General features: G+C 43.5%; 1 protein-coding gene across 2 annotated transcripts in view; it reads right to left on the minus strand.

The window, feature by feature from the left end:
- LOC125998115 (golgin subfamily A member 4-like) overlaps positions 1 to 18670 on the minus strand; it is a 111277-nt gene that overhangs the window by 91925 nt on the left and 682 nt on the right. For both annotated transcript variants that reach the window (XM_049766364.1, XM_049766363.1), the window contains exon 2: positions 4307 to 4398. In XM_049766364.1, the coding sequence (XP_049622321.1) occupies positions 4307 to 4398 (92 nt within the window). The remainder of the gene's footprint in view (positions 1 to 4306; positions 4399 to 18670) is intronic.

An 18670-nucleotide genomic window follows, 5' to 3' on the forward strand; every position in this document is an offset into this window, starting at 1 on the left:
TTGTCTGCGTAGAAATTTCAAATACACACAAACTCTTTAAATAGAAAGTTTAAAGTCAGTTCAAATGAACAAGGTGGCTGTGATCCTGTGATGTGTAGCTGCATAGATGAAGCCTTGAGTTTGAACCCCAGAACCACCCATAAGACCAATTACCACCACTGCCTTTATGATCCTTTGGGCCCTAAGTACAATTCCCTTTGCATCTCAACAAAGTGCGCAACCCCTGGAGATGACTAATACAATAACAAAGGGAAAGAAGGGAAAGGAAAGAGAGAGGGGAAGCAATGGGAAGGCAAAATTCTCAGGTCCTAAGCACAACTGAAAAGACAATGAATGATGTTGAAAGATGCAGGGGAAGATCTAAGCTCAAGACTCCAGGAAAGGGCCGGAGAGATAGCATGGAGGTAAGGCGTTTGCCTTTCATGCAGGAGGTCATCGGTTCGAATCCCAGAGTCCCATATGGTCCCCCGTGCCTGCCAGGAACAATTTCTGAGCCTGGAGCCAGGAATAATCCCTGAGCACTGCCGGGTGTGACCCAAAAACCACAAAAAAAAAAAAAAAAAGATACCAGGAAACTGGGACTGGAACGACAGCACAGCAGTAGGGCATTTGCCTTGCATTCACCTGACCCGGGATGGACCCAGGTTCAATCCCCAGCATCTCCTATGGTCCCTTGAGCCTGTCAGGAGGGATTTCTGAGCATAGCCAGGAGTAACCCCTGGTGTTACACCACAGAGTGTGGCCCAAAATCCAAATAAAAGAAAAAAGAGAGAAAAAGAAACCAGAAATCTAGCAACACAAATTCAAGGGATTTTTGCCAAATCCCAGGACTCATGAGACTAGAGTAAATGAGTGATCAAAAAGATCAATTTGTCACACCAACCCTAAGGAAATGGATCAGGACACTCTACAAAAAGGTTGAAAAAAAAGGCTGTTTCAGGACCAGAGAGCAAGAGCACAGCAGGCAGGATGTTTGCTTTGCATGCGACCAATCCTAGTTCAATCCTCAGCATCCCATTTGGTTCCCCAGGCCTGCCAGGAATTATTTCTGAGCACAGTGCCAGGAGTAAAACCTGAACACTACCACAAAAAAAAAAAAAAAAAAGACCAGTGAGATGATTTATATTGGCAATATTAAGAATAAATAAAGTATGTAGAGGCAGGAGTGATAGAACTCAAGAATCTCAACAGAGCTGTAAAAATACAGAGTGAAGCCAGAGCAATAGCACAGCGGTAGAGCATTTGCCTTGCATGCAGCTGCCCAGGACAGACATGGGTTCAAAGTAGAAGCAGAGATAAAGAAAAAGGACTACATTAAACTGAGAAGCTTCTGCACTTCAAGGGAAATAATGACTAGGGTACAAGAGTCACCACAAGATGGGAAAAACTATTCACAAATACCTAATAGATAAGAGATTAATACCTAAGATATACAGAACTTAACAAGAAAAAAAAAATCTAACCTATCAAAAAATGGGGGAAAAAATGAACAGCCATTTCCTCAAAGAATAAATACAAATGGCTAAGAGGCATATGAAAAAAATGCTCCACACCACTAATAATCAGGGAGATGCAAATCAAAATAACTATGAGATATCATCTCATGCCACAGAGACTGGCATAATCACAAAGAACAAGAACAACCACTGCCGACATAGATGCAAGAAGGAAAGAGCTTTCATTCACTGCTGGTGGGAATGCTGTCTAGTCCAACCTTTCTGGAAAATAATATGAATATTCCTCAAAAAAACTGAAAGTTGATTTCTCATATGATCCAGAAATACCACTCCTAGGAATATATCTTACGAACCCAAGTAAAACACAATACAAATATGCTCTATGCATGCCTATGTTCACTGCAGCACTATTTACAATAGTCAGAAACTGTAAAAAAATCCAGATGCCCAACAACAGAAGAGTGGCTAAAGAAACTGTGGTACAGCTATACAATGGAATACTATGCAGCTATTTGTTAAGGAAAAATGAAGTCATGAAATTTGCCAAAACATGGATGGACATGGAGACTATTAGGCTGAGTAAAATGAGTTAGAGGGAAAGATATAGCTGGATCAAATGGGAGCTCAATTTCCAGTTTTTTGAGGAATCTCCATATTGTTTTCCATAAGGGTTGGACTAGATGACATTCCCACCAGCAGTGAAAGAGAGTTCCTTTCTCCCCACATCCCCACCAGCACTGATAGTTCTTGTTCTTTGTGATGTGTACCAGTCTCTGTGGTGTGAGATGGTACTTCATTGTTGTTTTGATTTGCATCTCCCTCATGATTAATGATGTGGAGCATTTTCATATTCATGTGCATTTTTCATGCGCCTTTTGGCCATTTGTATTTCTTCTTTGAGAAACTGTTCGCTTCTTCTCCCCAGTTTTTGATGGGGTTAGATGTTTATTTTCTTTTTTTTTTTTTTTTTTTTTTTTTTTTTTTTGGTTTTTGGGCCACACCCATTGACGCTCAGGGGTTACTCCTGGCTATGCGCTCAGAAGTTGCTCCTGGCTTGGGGGACCATATGGGACACCGGGGGATCGAACCGCGGTCCGTCCAAAGCTAGCGCAGGCAAGGCAGGCACCTTACCTCTTGCGCCACCGCCCGGCCCCTTTTCTTTTTTTTTTTTTTTTTTTTTTTTTTGGTTTTTGGGAGATGTTTATTTTCTTGTTAAGTTCTGCCAGCACCTGTTAACTGTTAGATATATAATCTAAGTTTTGGCCCCTTATCTGATGGGTATTGGGTGAATAGCTTCTCCCATTCTGTGAGTGGCTTTTGTATCCTAGGCATTATTTCCTTTGAGGTGCAGAAGCTTCTGAGCTTACTATAGTCCCATTAGTTTATTTGCTTCAACTTGTTTGGAGAGTGCTGTTTCTTCCTTGAAGATGCCTTTAGTTTCAATGTCATGAAGTCTTTTACCTACATGTTGTTCTATATACCTTATGGTCTCAGTTCTGATATCAAGGTCTTTAATCTATTGCATTTGACCTTTGTGCAGGGTGTTACAAGGAGATCAGAGTTCGTTGTTTTTTATTTTGGCTTTGTTTTGTTTATTGGCCACACTGGTGATGCCCAGGGGTTGCTCCTGGCTATGCTTTCAGAAATCACTCTTGGCTTGGAGGACCATATGGGACATCTGGCATTGAACCGCGGTTCATTCTAGGTTAGGAAACGCAAGGCAGACACCTTATGGCTTGTGCCACCACTCTGGCCTAGAGTCTGTGTTTTTTGTTTTTTTGCAAGTGGATGACCAGTTGTCCCAGCATCACTCGTTGAAGAAGCTTTCCTTGCTCCATTTTGCATTTATTGCCCCTTTATCAAAAATTAATTGATTATATATCTGGGAGGATTCTCTGAATACTCTAGTCTATTCCACTGATCTGAGGGTCTGTCTTTATTCCAATACCATGCTAAATAAAAATATAGGACCTTTCCCTAAAGTCATACTAAACAAACTGTTCTCAAACTATTCTGAAAATCTAAAATACATAGTTCATTATTCTCTCAAAAAAAGATGTTGAGATCGGCCGAACAATGGTGTGCTCAAGGAAGACTTCAAGCCACTTTCTCATGCAAAGGCAAAGGGTTTATTATCCAGCATGCTGGGGCTCAACACAAACTGAGGCAAAGAGCCACAAAAAGCAAAGAGCCCTGGACCAAGATGGGAGGGCCTTTTATAGACTTTGTTAACCCTCAACAGGAGTTATTAACTGTCAAACAGAGTATCGATTGGCTTCCATTAACCGTCAAACAGAGTATACAGGCCGTTAAGGGGGATGATGGGAGGGATTTTGGGCTTCCTTTTCAAAGACTCACAAAGAAAACACATTATACTAAAGCATGACTACTCTTTGCAAAACAAGAATAAGTATGCTAGGCTCAAGAAATAATTCAGGGGCTAGGGTATATACCTATTTGTCCCCACATCCACAACCTCTTGAGCATCATCAGGGTCCCCATGCACTGCTCAGTGGTCTTTGGCACTGTAGAACCTGAGCAGTGCTCAGGGGTTATTCCTGGCTCCAGGCTCAGAAATTGCTCCTGGCAGACACGGGGGACCATATGGGGCGCCGGGATTCGAACCAGTGACCTCCTGCATGAAAGGCAAATGCCTTACCTCCATGCTATCTCTCCGGCCCCGTATGTTGCTATTTTTAATACCCTAGAAATTTTTAGCACCATACTTAGTTTTGGTTTCCGAACATATGATCTGGTAAAAATAATTACATTTTGCTTCCAGAAGCATTTATCGTTCAGCTTAATAAGCTCTTCAGAAAGGTTTGAGAAAGAAGAGACTCCAAAATTACCTCTCTATTGGGTGTACCTTCATCAGCTTGCTCTGTAAATGAAGATGTCCTGCTTCTATCTCTTGTTGGTGTTGAAGTATTGGAGGAAGTCTGTTTGTAGAAATAAAATGATCACACATATTACAAATCACATTGACTAGCGCCTTAAACTTAATTAAAATGATTACACTTACAATTAACTGACTAGTATCTTAAACATTGACTAGTTCCACTTCTTTTTTTTTTTTTTTTTTTTGATTTTTGGGCCACACCCGGTAATGCTCAGGTGTTACTCCTGGCTATGTGCTCAGAAGTTGCTCCTGGCTTGGGGGACCATATGGGACACCGGGGGATCGAACCGCGGTCCGTCCAAGGTTAGCACAAGCAAGGCAGGCACCTTACCTTTAGCGCCACCGCCCGGCCCCTAGTTCCACTTCTTAACCTTTGGGTTCTGACTCCATTATGTGGGATCGAATAACTCAATATGGGAATTGCCAAAAAAAAAAAAAAAAAACATGTATATAGTATATATTACATATACATATATATGCAACAGTAAAAGGTTTCTAAATATGCACCACCAAAAATAGTTTTGTTTTGTTTTTTTTCAAAATTCAAGGTCAACCAGGTCAATCAGAGGCTTTGCCATCCATGTTTCATTCCTCAGGCAAAAAGGAGACGTGAGTGGGAAAAGTTTAAGAAGTCTGAGTAGGAAAAAATAAATAAATAAAATTAAAAAAATAAAAAATTAAGAAGTCTGGGCCCAGAGAGATAGCACAGCGGTGTTTGCCTTGCAAGCAGCCGATCCAGGACCAAAGGTGGTTGGTTCGAATCCCGGCGTCCCATATGGTCCCCCCGTGCCTGCCAGGAGCTATTTCTGAGCAGACAGCCAGGAGTAACCCCTGAGCACCGCCGGGTGTGGCCCAAAAACCAAAAAAAAAAAGAAAAAAGAAGTCTGGGTAGTGCACTATATATGAGCAGTCTTTCCTCTGCCCATGTCCAAACAATCCTGGGAAACAAACTAGAAAACAATCACATGAAAAATGAAAAAGGGCAGTGAACAAAATCAACTAGAAAACCCTGGTTGACCACAGCTGCCATTGAAATGGCTCAGCTTCACAGATCCTCAAAGTCCTGGACCAAGTGGCCACATACACAGTAACACAACAATCCCACAACTATAAAACCAATTTCCCAGTAGGAATACACCAAATTAGCTATGAAATTATCATAGAAAATGCATAAGCTCAGCAAACAAAACCAACAACAGAATAATCAATTAGCAACATAGAGCTTAAGACCTTCATGACATAACGACCCATTGCAAGATCTAACAATTTTCACAAATTTTCTTTTAATGAAATTTTTATTTTCTTTGTTTTGTTGGTTTGGGGGGAACACCCAGCAGTGCTCTGGGGTTACTCCTGGCTCTGTGCTCAGAAATCACTGCTGGCAGGCACAGGGAACTATATGGGATGCTGGGATTCAAACCACTATCAGTCCTGGTTCGGCTGCTTGCCAGGCAAACACCCTCCTGCTGTGTTTATCCCTCCAGCCCCAGTTTTTCCTTTTTTTTTTTTATAACTGCATTACCATTTAGTTGCACCAAGCAATATTAGGTAAATTATTCATATATGCCAAAGGAGCAGACAGGGAGGTTGGGAATCTGTGGACAAGGGTAGAGAAAACATTACACTAATAGTGAGATTCTTGTTGGAATACTGAATGCCACCACATGAGGAATAAAAAAGGGCAGCGAAGCATAATCAACTAAAAAACCCAAGTTTTCTAAACATGGTTTTGTAAACCATGGTGTCTGGAATAAAGAAATTCAATTTAAAAGAAAAAAAAAACCATGTTGACTCTGATGTGCTAGCTTCCAGCTTCCAACTAGAACAGTATTCATGTTTTAAGGGCTTTGTGTCCTCATGAAAAATAAGATTGTGACACCTGACCCTCTCTGCCATTTCTCAGCATCTCACATCCACATCTCCTGAACCAAACCACGTAGCTATATACATGGCTCTACAATATCCACAGAGGGCTTAACCACAAAGATTCACCCTCAGACAGCAGGAAAACAGCAAACACAATATGGGGAGGACAAAGCCCACCAAGCTCAGTGAGTTCAAATAATAACATGGAAGGATCAACCAAAACGTATTCAAAGCCTCAAACCAGTACTGCAAGAAGTTTTAACAAAGCTTTTATTTTATTATTTTATTTTATTTTATTTTATTTTATTGTTTTGGTTTTTGGGCCACACCCGGCGGTGCTCAGGGATCACTCCTGGCTGTCTGCTCAGAAATAGCTCCTGGCAGGCACGGGGGACCATGTGGGACACCGGGATTCGAACCAACCAGCTTTGGTCCTGGATCGGCTGCTTGCAAGGCAAACGCCGCTGTGCTATCTCTCCGGGCCCCAAAGCTTTTATTTTAATAAATAATTTAATTGAATCAGCATGAAAGTCACAAATTGTTCATTATTTGAATTTCAGTCATACAACATCCATACCCATCCCAAGTATACATTTTTTGTCACCAATGTCCCATTTCCCTCCCTCTTGCCAGCACCTGTGGAATATGTTATGTGTGTGTCTCTGTGTCTCTCTCCCTCCCTTTTTTTTTTTTTTTTACATACTGTGGTTTTGGAAGAAGGATGACTAGATGGGATCCTTAATAACTTCCTGGTGGAGAGAAGCAGGATCCCTGCTGATGGGTGTGGGGCTAGAATGACGTGCATGAAGAGCTTACTAAATAGCATTGTAAATTCTGGTTCATCAATGAAAATGGGAGAGAAGGGAGGAAGAAAGAACGGAGGGAAACAAGGAGGGAGACAAGGGAGGAAAGAAAGAAGGCTATGACAGTAACATGAAATTATCAGAGGAAACTGAAAGACAGGTGAGCAGAGTATGAAAACTCCGCAGCAACTTTTCTGAGTAAAAATTAATCCAAGCACAAAGCTCATTCACAAAAGATAGTCAAATCCATCTCATTTTTTCATGATTCCAAGCTGTGATGTGTAATGCTATCCAATGCACAGGTAAATATCCTTCTAGTCGGGTAAATATCCTTCTAAGTCTACTTAGTATACCCGGCTAGATACTGAGATACTAGCCCCTCAGTTCTATAGATCTATATAAAGATCAGCCATGCTCCTACAATCCTCAATACAAAATCCACAAGAGAACAGGCACAAATTTAAGCTAACAGCAATTAATTTTTTTAGCTTAGGTAACATAAAGACATGTTTATGATACTAATATACTGCACTCCCCGCACCAAGACGACCAAGACTCTCTACCACTATCCCTACATCATCTCGAATCCACCTCTGCATCCTCCCTCCCCATCTTCATCTCCCCACTGCTTGGTAATTTGAGTTTTATAATTCAAGGCCAGGGTGCAATCATTGTTCGATACTATCTATTCTCTATGAACCACAGAATTGTATGACACTATTTTAGATAAAAGAATTTATAAAGATAAAAATCCAAATATTTAGGCCACTTCATCATGCATAATAAAATACAGTGGCATTCACTTATGCACAGAAGTCTTGACATCTTCTCTTTCTGTAAGAGGCATTTAATTAATATTTGTTAAATGAGTTAATGAGTAAAGAAATGACTCCTTGGGGGCTGGACAGATAGCATGGAGGTATAGGATTTGCCCTGCATGCAGAAGGACGGTGGTTAGAAACCCGGCATCCCATATGGTCCCCCGAGGCTGCCAGGAGCGATTTCTGAGCATAGATCCAGGAAGAACCCCTGAGCACTGCCGGATTGACCCAAATATAAAATAAAAAAGAAAGAAAGAAAGGACTCCCTGATCTGCTATCACACACACTGCTGTGGCAGAGGCTTTACAAAATTTAAACATATATACACAATCTCTATACACACACATATTCAGATCTTTTCAGTCTACAGGAAGTAATTCAAAGATGTGGCCAGAGAGACAGCACAGCGGGGGATAGGAGGGGAGTGCTTGCATATAGCCAACCTGGGACGAAATCCAGTCTGAACCTGCCAGGAGCGATTTCTGAGCAGAGTCAGGAGGAACCTCTGAGCGCAGGTATGCCCCCCCCCCAAAAAAGGCAAAACAGATGCCATCAACAAAGATGGACTCTACCTATTGATCAGGGGAACATTAGACCAAGAAGTACTAACACTGATCAATATTTATGCACCAAACTCTCTGGGCCCTGAATACACATTCTTAAGTGCACATGGAACCTTCTCTAGGATAGAACATGTTTTAGAACACAGACTAGGGCCCGGAGAGATAGCACAGCGGCGTTTGCCTTGCAAGCAGCCGATCCAGGACCAAAAAGGTGGTTGGTTCGAATCCCGGTGTCCCATATGGTCCCCCGTGCCTGCCAGGAGCTATTTCTGAGCAGACAGCCAGGAGTAACCCCTGAGCAACGCCGGGTGTGGCCCAAAAACAAAAAGCAAAAAACAAAAAAAAAGAACACAGACTAACTTTACACTGAGTCACAAGTATAAGAATTATACTATCAGAAAACAATGCCACAGAGATCAAGACTGATAGTAAAATAAAGTCAAGGACAATAAAATCAAGAGACTCAAACTACAACAAGCTATACACAAAAGGGACCTGTTACACTGGCAGTCCAGGGGACTAAGGGTGGAGGTCTGGGAGGCATGCTGGGATCTCTGGTGGAGGGAGGTCAACAGTGGCAGTGGGTATGGCCCTAATTCACTGTCACTATATGCCTGAAATACAACTATGAAGGACTTGTAATTCACAAAGTCTCAATAAAATATTTTAAATAAACAATACAAAGGATTAATGAGCTGGTTTTTGGAAAGAATAAACAGGATAGACAAACCACTGGCAAGACTCACAAGAAAAAAAGAGAAAACACTCAAATAAACTGGATCAGAAATGAAAGGGAGAGACTGCAACAGAACCCCAAGAAATCAAAGACAGGATTCATGAGGGCTTATTATGAACAAATGTACACAGTTAAGCCAAAGAACCCAGAAGAAATGGACAGGTTTCTGGAAAACTATCATCTCCCAATACTTAATAAGGAGGAAGTGGATAGGCCTAAACAGTCTAATCATAAGTAAGGAAATTGAAAAGTAATAAAGAAACTCCCCAACAATAAAAGTTCAGGACCAGACAGGTTTACAGGTGAATCTATCAAACGTTCAGAGAAGAGTTACTACCATTGATCCTTAGACTCTTCCAAAACATCAAAAAGACAGGAATCATCCCTAATTCCTTTTGTGAAGCTAATAGCTTGCTCATTCAAAACTGACAAAGATACCACCAAGTAAGAAAACTATAGACCAGTGGTCCTCAAACTTTTTTTGGAGGGGGGGGGGGTCACACTCGGTGGTGCTCAGGGGTTACTCCTGGCTGTCTGCTCAGAAATAGCTCCTGGCAGGCACGGGGGACCATATGGGACACCGGGATTCGAACCAACCACCTTAGGTTCTGGATCGGCTGCTTGCAAGGCAAACACCGCTGTGCTATCTCTCCGGGCCCGGTCCTCAAACTTTTTAACTGTCCCTCAGACCACTGGAGGGCCGGACAATAGTGAAAACAAAAACTATTAGGGCTGGAGCATTGGCTCAAGTGGTAAGGCGTCTGCCTTGTGCGAGCTAGCCTAGGATGGACCGGCGTCCTATATAGTCCCCCAAGCCAGGAGTGATTTCTGAATGCATAGCCAGGAGTAGCCCCTGAGCGCCACGGGTGTGGCCCAAAAACAAAAACAAAAAAAAAGAAAAATTATCTAGTTCTCATCTTTAATCTCACATAACAGTTGACAATCATTATTATTCAGACACAAAGTATTATTAGCCAAGGATCTGATGACTAATGACACGGTATAGGCTAACTTAACCAAACAACTCTACAACATGAATAAGATAGAAAGCTCCAATATCTTTACTAAGCTAAAGAATATGCATCTTTAATAATTGATAACTTAGATATTTAAGATAAATTTTATCTTTAAAAGTAGAATGGTTGGTGCCAGAGAGATAGCATGGAGGTAAGGCTTTTGCCTTGAATGCAGAAGGATGGTGGTTCGAATCCCGGCATCCCATATCGTCCCCCGAACCTGCCAGGAGCAATTTCTGAGCGCAAAGCCAGGAGTAACCCCTGAGCACTGCCATGTGTGACCCAAGAAAACCAATAAATAAATAAAAGTAGAATGGTCAGGGGCTGGAGAGAAAGCACAGCAGTAGGGCATTTGCCTTGCATGAAGACCCAGGACAGACCTAGGTTCAATTCCTGGCATCCCATATAGTCCTCTAAGTCTGCCAGTTCTGAGCATAGAGCCAGGAGTAATCCCTGAGCACCACCAGGCATGGCCCAAAAATCAAAAAAAAAAGAATGGTGAGGATCTGGGATGGGGCAATAATACAGTGACAGGACACTTGTCTTGCATACAGAAGGTCTGGGTTTGATCCCTGGCATGCCATATGGTCTCTCCCCTCAGTACCAATGAGTATGACCCAAAAAGAAAAAATATATATAAATAAATAAAATAAGAGGAGATTAGTGAGGACTAGGGAGATAATACATGCCTTGCATTCACAAGACCCCAGTTCAATGCCCAGCAACACTTGAGCTACTGTATATTGCCAGATATAGCCCTAGAAACCTTTTGGGTGTGGTCAGGCATATGCTGGCACCACAGGGCCCAAGCAACACAGCATCTTCGGGCTTTTTGAACCGCTGGACCTGTGAACAGTGAACTGCTAGCTGGGTAGGCCAAGAATCACTGAAGGGAGGGGTACTTGGTCCCCTGAGCATTTGGGTAGCCCCAAGAAGACCAAAATGTTGATTAGATTTCCAGAACAGGAATGTAGACTAAACACTACTATCTACACGCTCTCTCCCCAAATCCCACTGAGTTTTATAAAGGGAGTTTAGGGGCCGGAGCGATAACACAGCGTTTGGGCATTTGCCTTGCATGCAGCTGACTCAGGACAGACCTCTGTTCGATCCCCGGTGTCCCATATGGTCCCCCGAGCCAGGAGTGATTTCTGAGCGCATAGCCAGGAGTAACTTCTGAGCATCACCGGGTGTGGCCAAAATGATAATAATTAATAATAATAATAATAATAATAAAATAAAAAGGGAGTTTAAGAAAGGTAGAAAAAAAGATGAAACTTTCCAAGGGCAGATAGATATCTTCTATCTTCCAAGGGAAGATAAATCTAAGGGCTGCAATGAATGACTTCTATATGGAACCCCAGAAGTCCCAGTACCACATAGTACCCTAGCACTGCTATAAGCTACACCTAGGTACTGAACAGGAAGGTGCCCCAAGCACCTCTAGACATAACTGAAAAACCAAAAAAATAAATGAGCAAACAAAAGGGCTGGAGAGACAGTAGAGCAGTAGGGTCTTACATGCCATGGATCCTATTGTTTTATTTTATTTTTGGTTTTTGGGTCACACCCGGCAGTGCTCAGGGTTTACTCCTGGACCTGCGCTCAGAAATTGATCCTGGCAGGCTCAGGGGACCACATGGGATGCCAGGGATTGAGCCCGGTCCATCCCAGGTCATCCACGTGCAAGGCAAACATCCTACATTTTGTTTTGTTTTGTTTTGTTGTTTTTGAGCCACACCCAGCTGTGTTCAGTGGGTTATTCCTGGCTCTGTACTCAGGAATGGCTCCTGGTAGGCTCAGGGCACCATATCGGATGCTGGGGTTTGAACCCGGGTCCATCCCGGGCCACCCACGTGCAAGACAAACACCCTAACGCTGTGCTATCGATCCGACCCCTGGATCCTGTTTTGATCCCCTGCATCTATAGTTCCCTTATCATCACTGAAAGTGATCTGTGAGTACCAAGCCAGGAGTAAGCCCATAAGCACCACCAGGTGCGGCCCAAAAACAAACAGCTATATGACTCAAATACAAAAAAATGGATTTAACCTGGTGGAAAAAAGCTGAGTGAAGGAAGTCATAACCCCTAACACACCTAAGAGTGCAGGAAAGGCAACAGCCACAGCCTCCGACAGGGGCTCAAAACTCACAGGTTTCGAGAACCAGACAGATTATTACTAAGGAATAAGCAGGTACTGAAGAGTCAGACTCCTCCAAGCCAAACCTACCTCCTGACAAAACTAACAGCCAATGCAGTAAGGGGCCTGACTATGAGAAACTGGGCACCACAGTGGGAGCTGGAGATACAAAGTCGCGGGTTCCTAGTGGATATCCCAGCTTTTCCGCACCATTATCAAAGTCTCCCTGTTCCTCCTTGAGTTTGGTTGAGGGCTAGAGAGACAGTGTGACAGGCAGCTAGAGCATATGCTTAGCATGCAAGGAGCCCAGGTTTGATCGCCAGCACTGCCAGATGTGACCCAAAAACCAACCCAAAGATGAGAGCTTAACAAATGTTAAGGTTTCAGCTGGCAGAGAAGAAATTCTTTTTTTCTTTTTTGTTTGTTTTTTTTGTTTGTTTTTTGTTTTGTTTTTGGGTCACACCCGGCATCGCTCAGGGGTCACTCCTGGCTCCACACTCAGAAATCGCTCCTGGCAGGCTTGGGGGAACATATGGGATGCCAGGATTCGAACCAATGACCTTCTGCATGCAAGGCAATGCTTTTTCTCATGCTATCTCTCCGGCCCCTGCACTATTGTTAATGAAGGGGTGCCATGCATTTCACTTTAACTACTTTCAGCACCCAGTTCTTGTCCTTGTCCAGAGTGATCAGTTCCAACTATCATTGTCATAGTAGACTCTACTCTAACTACACGCACAGCTCTTTGTGCCACGCTTCCTACCATGGACTGGTCCTCCTGATCCTCATCTCTATCATCTCTAGATATTATTACCATATTGTACTGTCTTTTATTTTTCTTATATCCCACAGATGAGTGAGACTATTCTATGTCCATCCTTCTCCCTTGGACTCATTTTACTCAACATAATCATCTCCATGTACATCTATTTCATAACCTCCTCAATTTCATCCCATTTCATAACTTCATTTTCATAGCAACTGCATAGTATTCCATTGTGTAGATATACCAGAGTTTATTTAGTCACTCATTTGTAGGGCACCTGGGTTGCTTCCAGATGCTAGCTATTACAAATAGTGCTGCAACAGGCATAAAAGTGTAAAAGGACATTTTATAACAACCAATTTTTATTTTATTTTATTTGTTTTATTTTTGTTTTTTTGGGCCACTCCTGGCATTACTCAGGGTTATTCCTGGCTCTGTGCCCAGAAATCACTCCTGGCAGGCTCAGGGGACCATATGGGGTACCAGGGATTGAATCTGGGTCCATCCTGGGTTCAGCCATGTGCAAGGCAAACACCTACCACTGTACTATCACTCCAATCCAACAACCAATTTTTTAAATGTGCTTGTCAAGGGGATGGGAGGGAACTGAGGACACTGGTGGGCGGAAACTGACACTAGTGGTGGTACTGGACCTGGAAAATATTATGCTTTACACTCAAGTATGAATAACTTTGTAAATCTCAATGTCTTAATAAAAGTGTTTGTTAAAAGGGGGGTGAATGTATCAAGCCAGAGAAGACAGTAGAGAGACTAAGGCACAACAGATAAGGTGTCTTTTCCATTCCATATCACCAGGCGTGATCCTAATATGGCTACACATGGCCCAAAAAAGGTAAAAAAAAAAAGACTCAAGGTAAGGCTCACAGGGCTGGAGCCCATGGCTGGCCTGTGTAAAGCCCCAAGTACAATTCCAGAAACTACATGGCTCTTCCAGCCTGACGGCCTCTCAGAGTTGCCTAGAATAGCTCTGCCTCCCCCTACTTCTTCTATGTTTGGTCCTTATTTTTAAAAGAAAGTAAAATAATATAAATAGTATGAATAAAAAAGGGCAAGTTACCCAGAAAAAAATATATGTATAAGAAACAGAACTTAAATACTTCTGTAATATACAGAGCTTACCCTTACAGTTTTGAGAAACTCAAATTCCAATACAGAACCACAAACTGCTGCTAAAATACATAACAAAGCAGCAAGCGCAGCACAGTGGTTAGGAGACTGGACTTGACAACCAAGTGTCTGGATTCATAGCTGAACTCTTACTGTGGGCGGTTCACACAAGTTACCCTCCTGCCATCTCAACGGCTTTTCTGTCAAATCGGAGAAATACAAATTCATATATACTACTGTACCTAATGAATCAGATGATACATGCAATGCCCTGAGAAAAAAGTACAGACTCAATAAATGTTGATAACTGCTATTACTATTTGTCCAGACTATATGTGTGTACTTAATAAACACCTCCAATGAAAAATACCGATTATAAAATTTCAAGAAATCATTCAAAAGAATACAATATGTAAAAAGCAAGGTAAGATATACAAAGACTTTATCCAAGGAGATTAATAGGGTTTAAGAAGAGGGGACGGGGTGGGGGGGGGGCGAGGTAACGCTAGAGGTAAGGTGTCTGCCTTGCAAGCGCTAACCAAGGAAGGACCGAGGTTCGATCCCCCCCAGCCAGGGGCGATTTCTGAGTGCTTAGCCAGGAGTAAACCCTGAGCATCAAACGGGTGTGGCCCGAAAAACCAGAAAAAAAAAATAGAAGAGGGGACGGGGTGGGGTGGGGTGGGGTGGGGTGGAGAGATAGCACAGTGTAAAGGCGTTTGCCTTGCATGCAGAAGGTCTGTGGTTCGAATCCCAGCATCCTATATGGTCCCCCGAGCCTGCCAGGAGCGATTTCTGAGCGTAGAGCCAAGAGAAGCCCCTGAGCGCTGTCGGATGTGACCCAAAATAACAAAAAAAAAAAAAAAAAAAAAGAGGGGACGGTGGGGCCATTTGCCTTGCACACTGCCAACCCAGGACAGGCCAGGATTCGATCCCCAATATTTCATATGGTCGCCTGAACCTAACCTGCCAGGAGCGACTTCTGAGCACAGAGCCAGGAGTAACCCCTAAGCACCGCCAGGTGTGGCCTACAAAGGGAAGACCAGATAGAGTAAAGGCTAAAGGGAATGCCCTGCCCCCTCCCCAAATCCTGGTTCAAATCCCTGGTCCCCAAAGGACTACCAGGAGTGACCCCTGCGCAGAGAATCAGGAGTACAGATGGATATGGCAAATAAATATGGAAAACTTTAAAAAAGTTCAATCAAGGGGCCGGAGAGATAGCATGGAGGTAAGGCGTTTGCCTCTCATGCAGGAGGTCATCGGTTCGAATCCCGGCGTCCCATATATGGTCCTCCCGTGCCTGCCAGGAGCAATTTCTGAGCCTGGAGCCAGGAATAACCCCTGAGCACTGCCGGGTGTGACCCAAAAACCACAAAAAAAAAAAAAAAAAAAAGTTCAATCAAGGGGCCGGCATGGTGGCACTAGAGGTAAGGTGTCTGCCTTGCCAGCGCTAGCCTAGGACGGACCGCGGTTCGATCCCCCGATGTCCCATATGGTCCCCCAAGCCAGGAGCGACTTCTGAGAGCATAGCCAGGAGTAACCCCTGCGCATCACCGGGTGTGGCCCAAAAACCAAAAAAAAAAAGTTCAATCAAGAGAAGAGTTAAAGTTCAGGCTAAGTACCAATAAAGAGTAGCTTTCTCCGTGGCTATGAAAGGCCCCTGAAAGAAAGGAAGATGGAAGAAAGATGGAGAGAGGTCTTTTAGTTGGACTTCACTATCCCTGCCATGACTCATGAAACCAATATTAGTGCTGGCCAACTGGATTCACTTCCTCCCAAGGTGAGAAGAAACCAGAAACCAGATTGATTCTTGGCTTTCTGAACTAGAATCATGATTGTTGCTACTTTCCTTAGAGCAGTGTTTTTCAACTTTTTTTGTGCAAAGGCACACTTTTTTCATGAAAAGAAAAAAAAAAATCACAAGGCACACCATCATTAGAAAATGTTAAAAAAAAAAGGGGGGAGGGGATGGGACCGGTGAAGTGGCGCTAGAGATAAGGTGTCTGCCTTGCAAGCGCTTGCCAAGGAAGGACCCCGGTTCTATCCCCTGGCGTCCCATATGGTCCCCACTAGCCAGGGGCAATTTCTGAGCGCTTAGCCAGGAGTAACCCCTGAGCATCAAACTGGTGTGGCCCAAAAAAATAAAAAAGGGGGGGCCCAGAGAGATAGCAGCAGGACAGTGGTTCGAAACCCGTATAGTCCCATATAGTCCCCCGAGCCTGCAAGGAGCGATTTCTGAGCATAGAGCCAGGAGTAACTCCTGAGCCATGCCAGGTGTGACCCAAAAAACAAAAAATAAATAAAAATAAAAATAAAAAAGTTTAAGAAACGGTGGCCAGAGAGATAGCATGGAGCTAGGGCATTTGCTTTGCATGCAGAAGGACAGTGGTTCAAATCCCAGCATCCCATAGGGTCCCCCGAGCCTGCCAGGAGCAATTTCTGAGCGCAGAGCCAGGAGTAATCCCTGAACATCGCTGAGTGTGACCTAAACCACCCCCCCAAATAAAAAGTAAAACATTTAAAATATATATGTTAAATAAACAAAACCATTGTTAGTTAAAATTGTGTGAATCTAAGGGCTGAAGCAATAGCACAGTATTTGACTTGTACACAGCCAACCCAGGTTCGATCCCCAGCAACCCATATGGCCCTGAGCCTGCCAGGAGTGATTTCTGAGAGCAGAGGCAGGAGTAATGCCTGAGTACCACCAGTGTGGCTGAAAAATAGAAAAAATAAATTATGTGCATTTAGAACCCTTAACACATTGACTAATGTTCTACATCAAAATTCCCAATCTTGCTTTCTTACCTCACCCAGAAGATTGAGCTCTCAATCTGCTAGTGTTCCAATAGAACATAAATTGATTGGTACAACTTTCACCCATATCTTAATATATCTGAATCACAAAAGTTAGCAAATTGGGTCAATGCACTCTAAATACCTAGGACAGAAAATATGTCTAAGAAATTCTAGTTTTGAGTCAGAGAGATAGCATGGAGGTACATGCAGAAGGACAGTGGTTCGAATCACGGTATCCTATATGGTCACCCGAGCTTGCCAGGAGCGATTTCTGAGTGTAGAGCACTGCTGGGTGTGACCCAAAAACCAAAAAAAAAAAGAAAGAAAGAAATTCTAGTTTTATCAAGCTTAAACAAAATAACTTTGTGCATTCTTTGCCCTATTTAAAGTTTCATGACATTATTGTTTTGTTTGGGGCCACACCCGGTGGCGCTCAGTGTCACTCCTGGGAGAGACTCCAAGAAACACAGGGCATCAAAACCTTGTCAGAAGCATGCAAGGCCTTCCCAGCTGAACTCTCTCCAATCTGTGGTTTTATGAAGTACTGTACATCCAGATTGCTTTACTTCTTTGGTTTATTAGTTTGGGAGGCTTTCTGTTTGTCTGGAGGTCATACCTGAGACAGTGCTCAGGAGTTACTCTCAGCTCAAGGCTTAGGAGTCGCTCCTCCAAGCTTTAATGACCAGACAGAACAGTATGTGCCCTGATTAAACATGAGCTCCCACAGACCAAGCATGAGCTACAAGAACCTGGCTACATATATAGACTTAGCTACGTCATGCATTAGCCATGAAGTGCTCCCAGGTAAAAACACAGAATGTATACAGTCCAGATACATTCTGATTCTTCTGATCTGAATGCTCTGGCCAGCAGCTATCCCCAACTTCAAGATGCAGGCGACTGTTTAGTAAAACAGAGCCTTTACACTAAAAAGTCATGATTCCAGAGGTTGGAGATTCTGTCCGTCCTATATTTTGTCTTCCTTTAATTATTTATAGTGGTAAAACACATATAACATAAAAGCTGCTGTTTCAACCACTTTGAGTTTTACAAGTAAATCAGTAGAAATTAAGTCAATTCACAGTTCTGCGCAAAGATCCCCACTATCCCCAGAACTTTTCGGCTCTCAGAAGGGAACTTCTACGTCCCTGCTCGCCTGCTGTCCAGTCCCTGGCTCTAGTTCTTCATGGTTTTACTAATAAGCAAGAGGATACGAGCCTAACACCAAATCAAGGCCCCATCTGCACTGGGAATGAAAATGCAAAAAATGCTCAGAGAGCCGTTTTCTCAACCTTTTGCACACCCGAGGGAATGAGTTTCTCGTGGAAGCACTGAGAGCTGGAGTGGGAGCTGGAGCTCAAAAACTCAGAGCCTCAGAAATGCAGGTCGAGACCGGCTCTACCCGTTTCAGCAGCCTCAAGGCTGGGAAGAGGTTAGTCGCACATCCTTCGGGCTTTCCTGCAGCAAAGACCCAAGAACACGCGACTCCCAGGCCCCCTTTGACCCTCCACACCAGTTGCTTCCCGGAGCCAGCGAAGCCTGAGCCCAGGAAAACAAAACCAAAAGCACCCAGCTCCGTGGACCGACTCGTGACAGCCTGGCAGGCTGCCTCCGGCTCCGGGGCCGGGTCCAAGAGCGCCTGGTGGACGTCCCCAGCCCAGGGGGCCACCGAGGCTTG

The sequence above is a fragment of the Suncus etruscus genome, chromosome 20, assembly GCF_024139225.1.
Source record: "Suncus etruscus isolate mSunEtr1 chromosome 20, mSunEtr1.pri.cur, whole genome shotgun sequence".
NCBI classification, from domain to species: Eukaryota; Metazoa; Chordata; class Mammalia; order Eulipotyphla; family Soricidae; genus Suncus; species Suncus etruscus.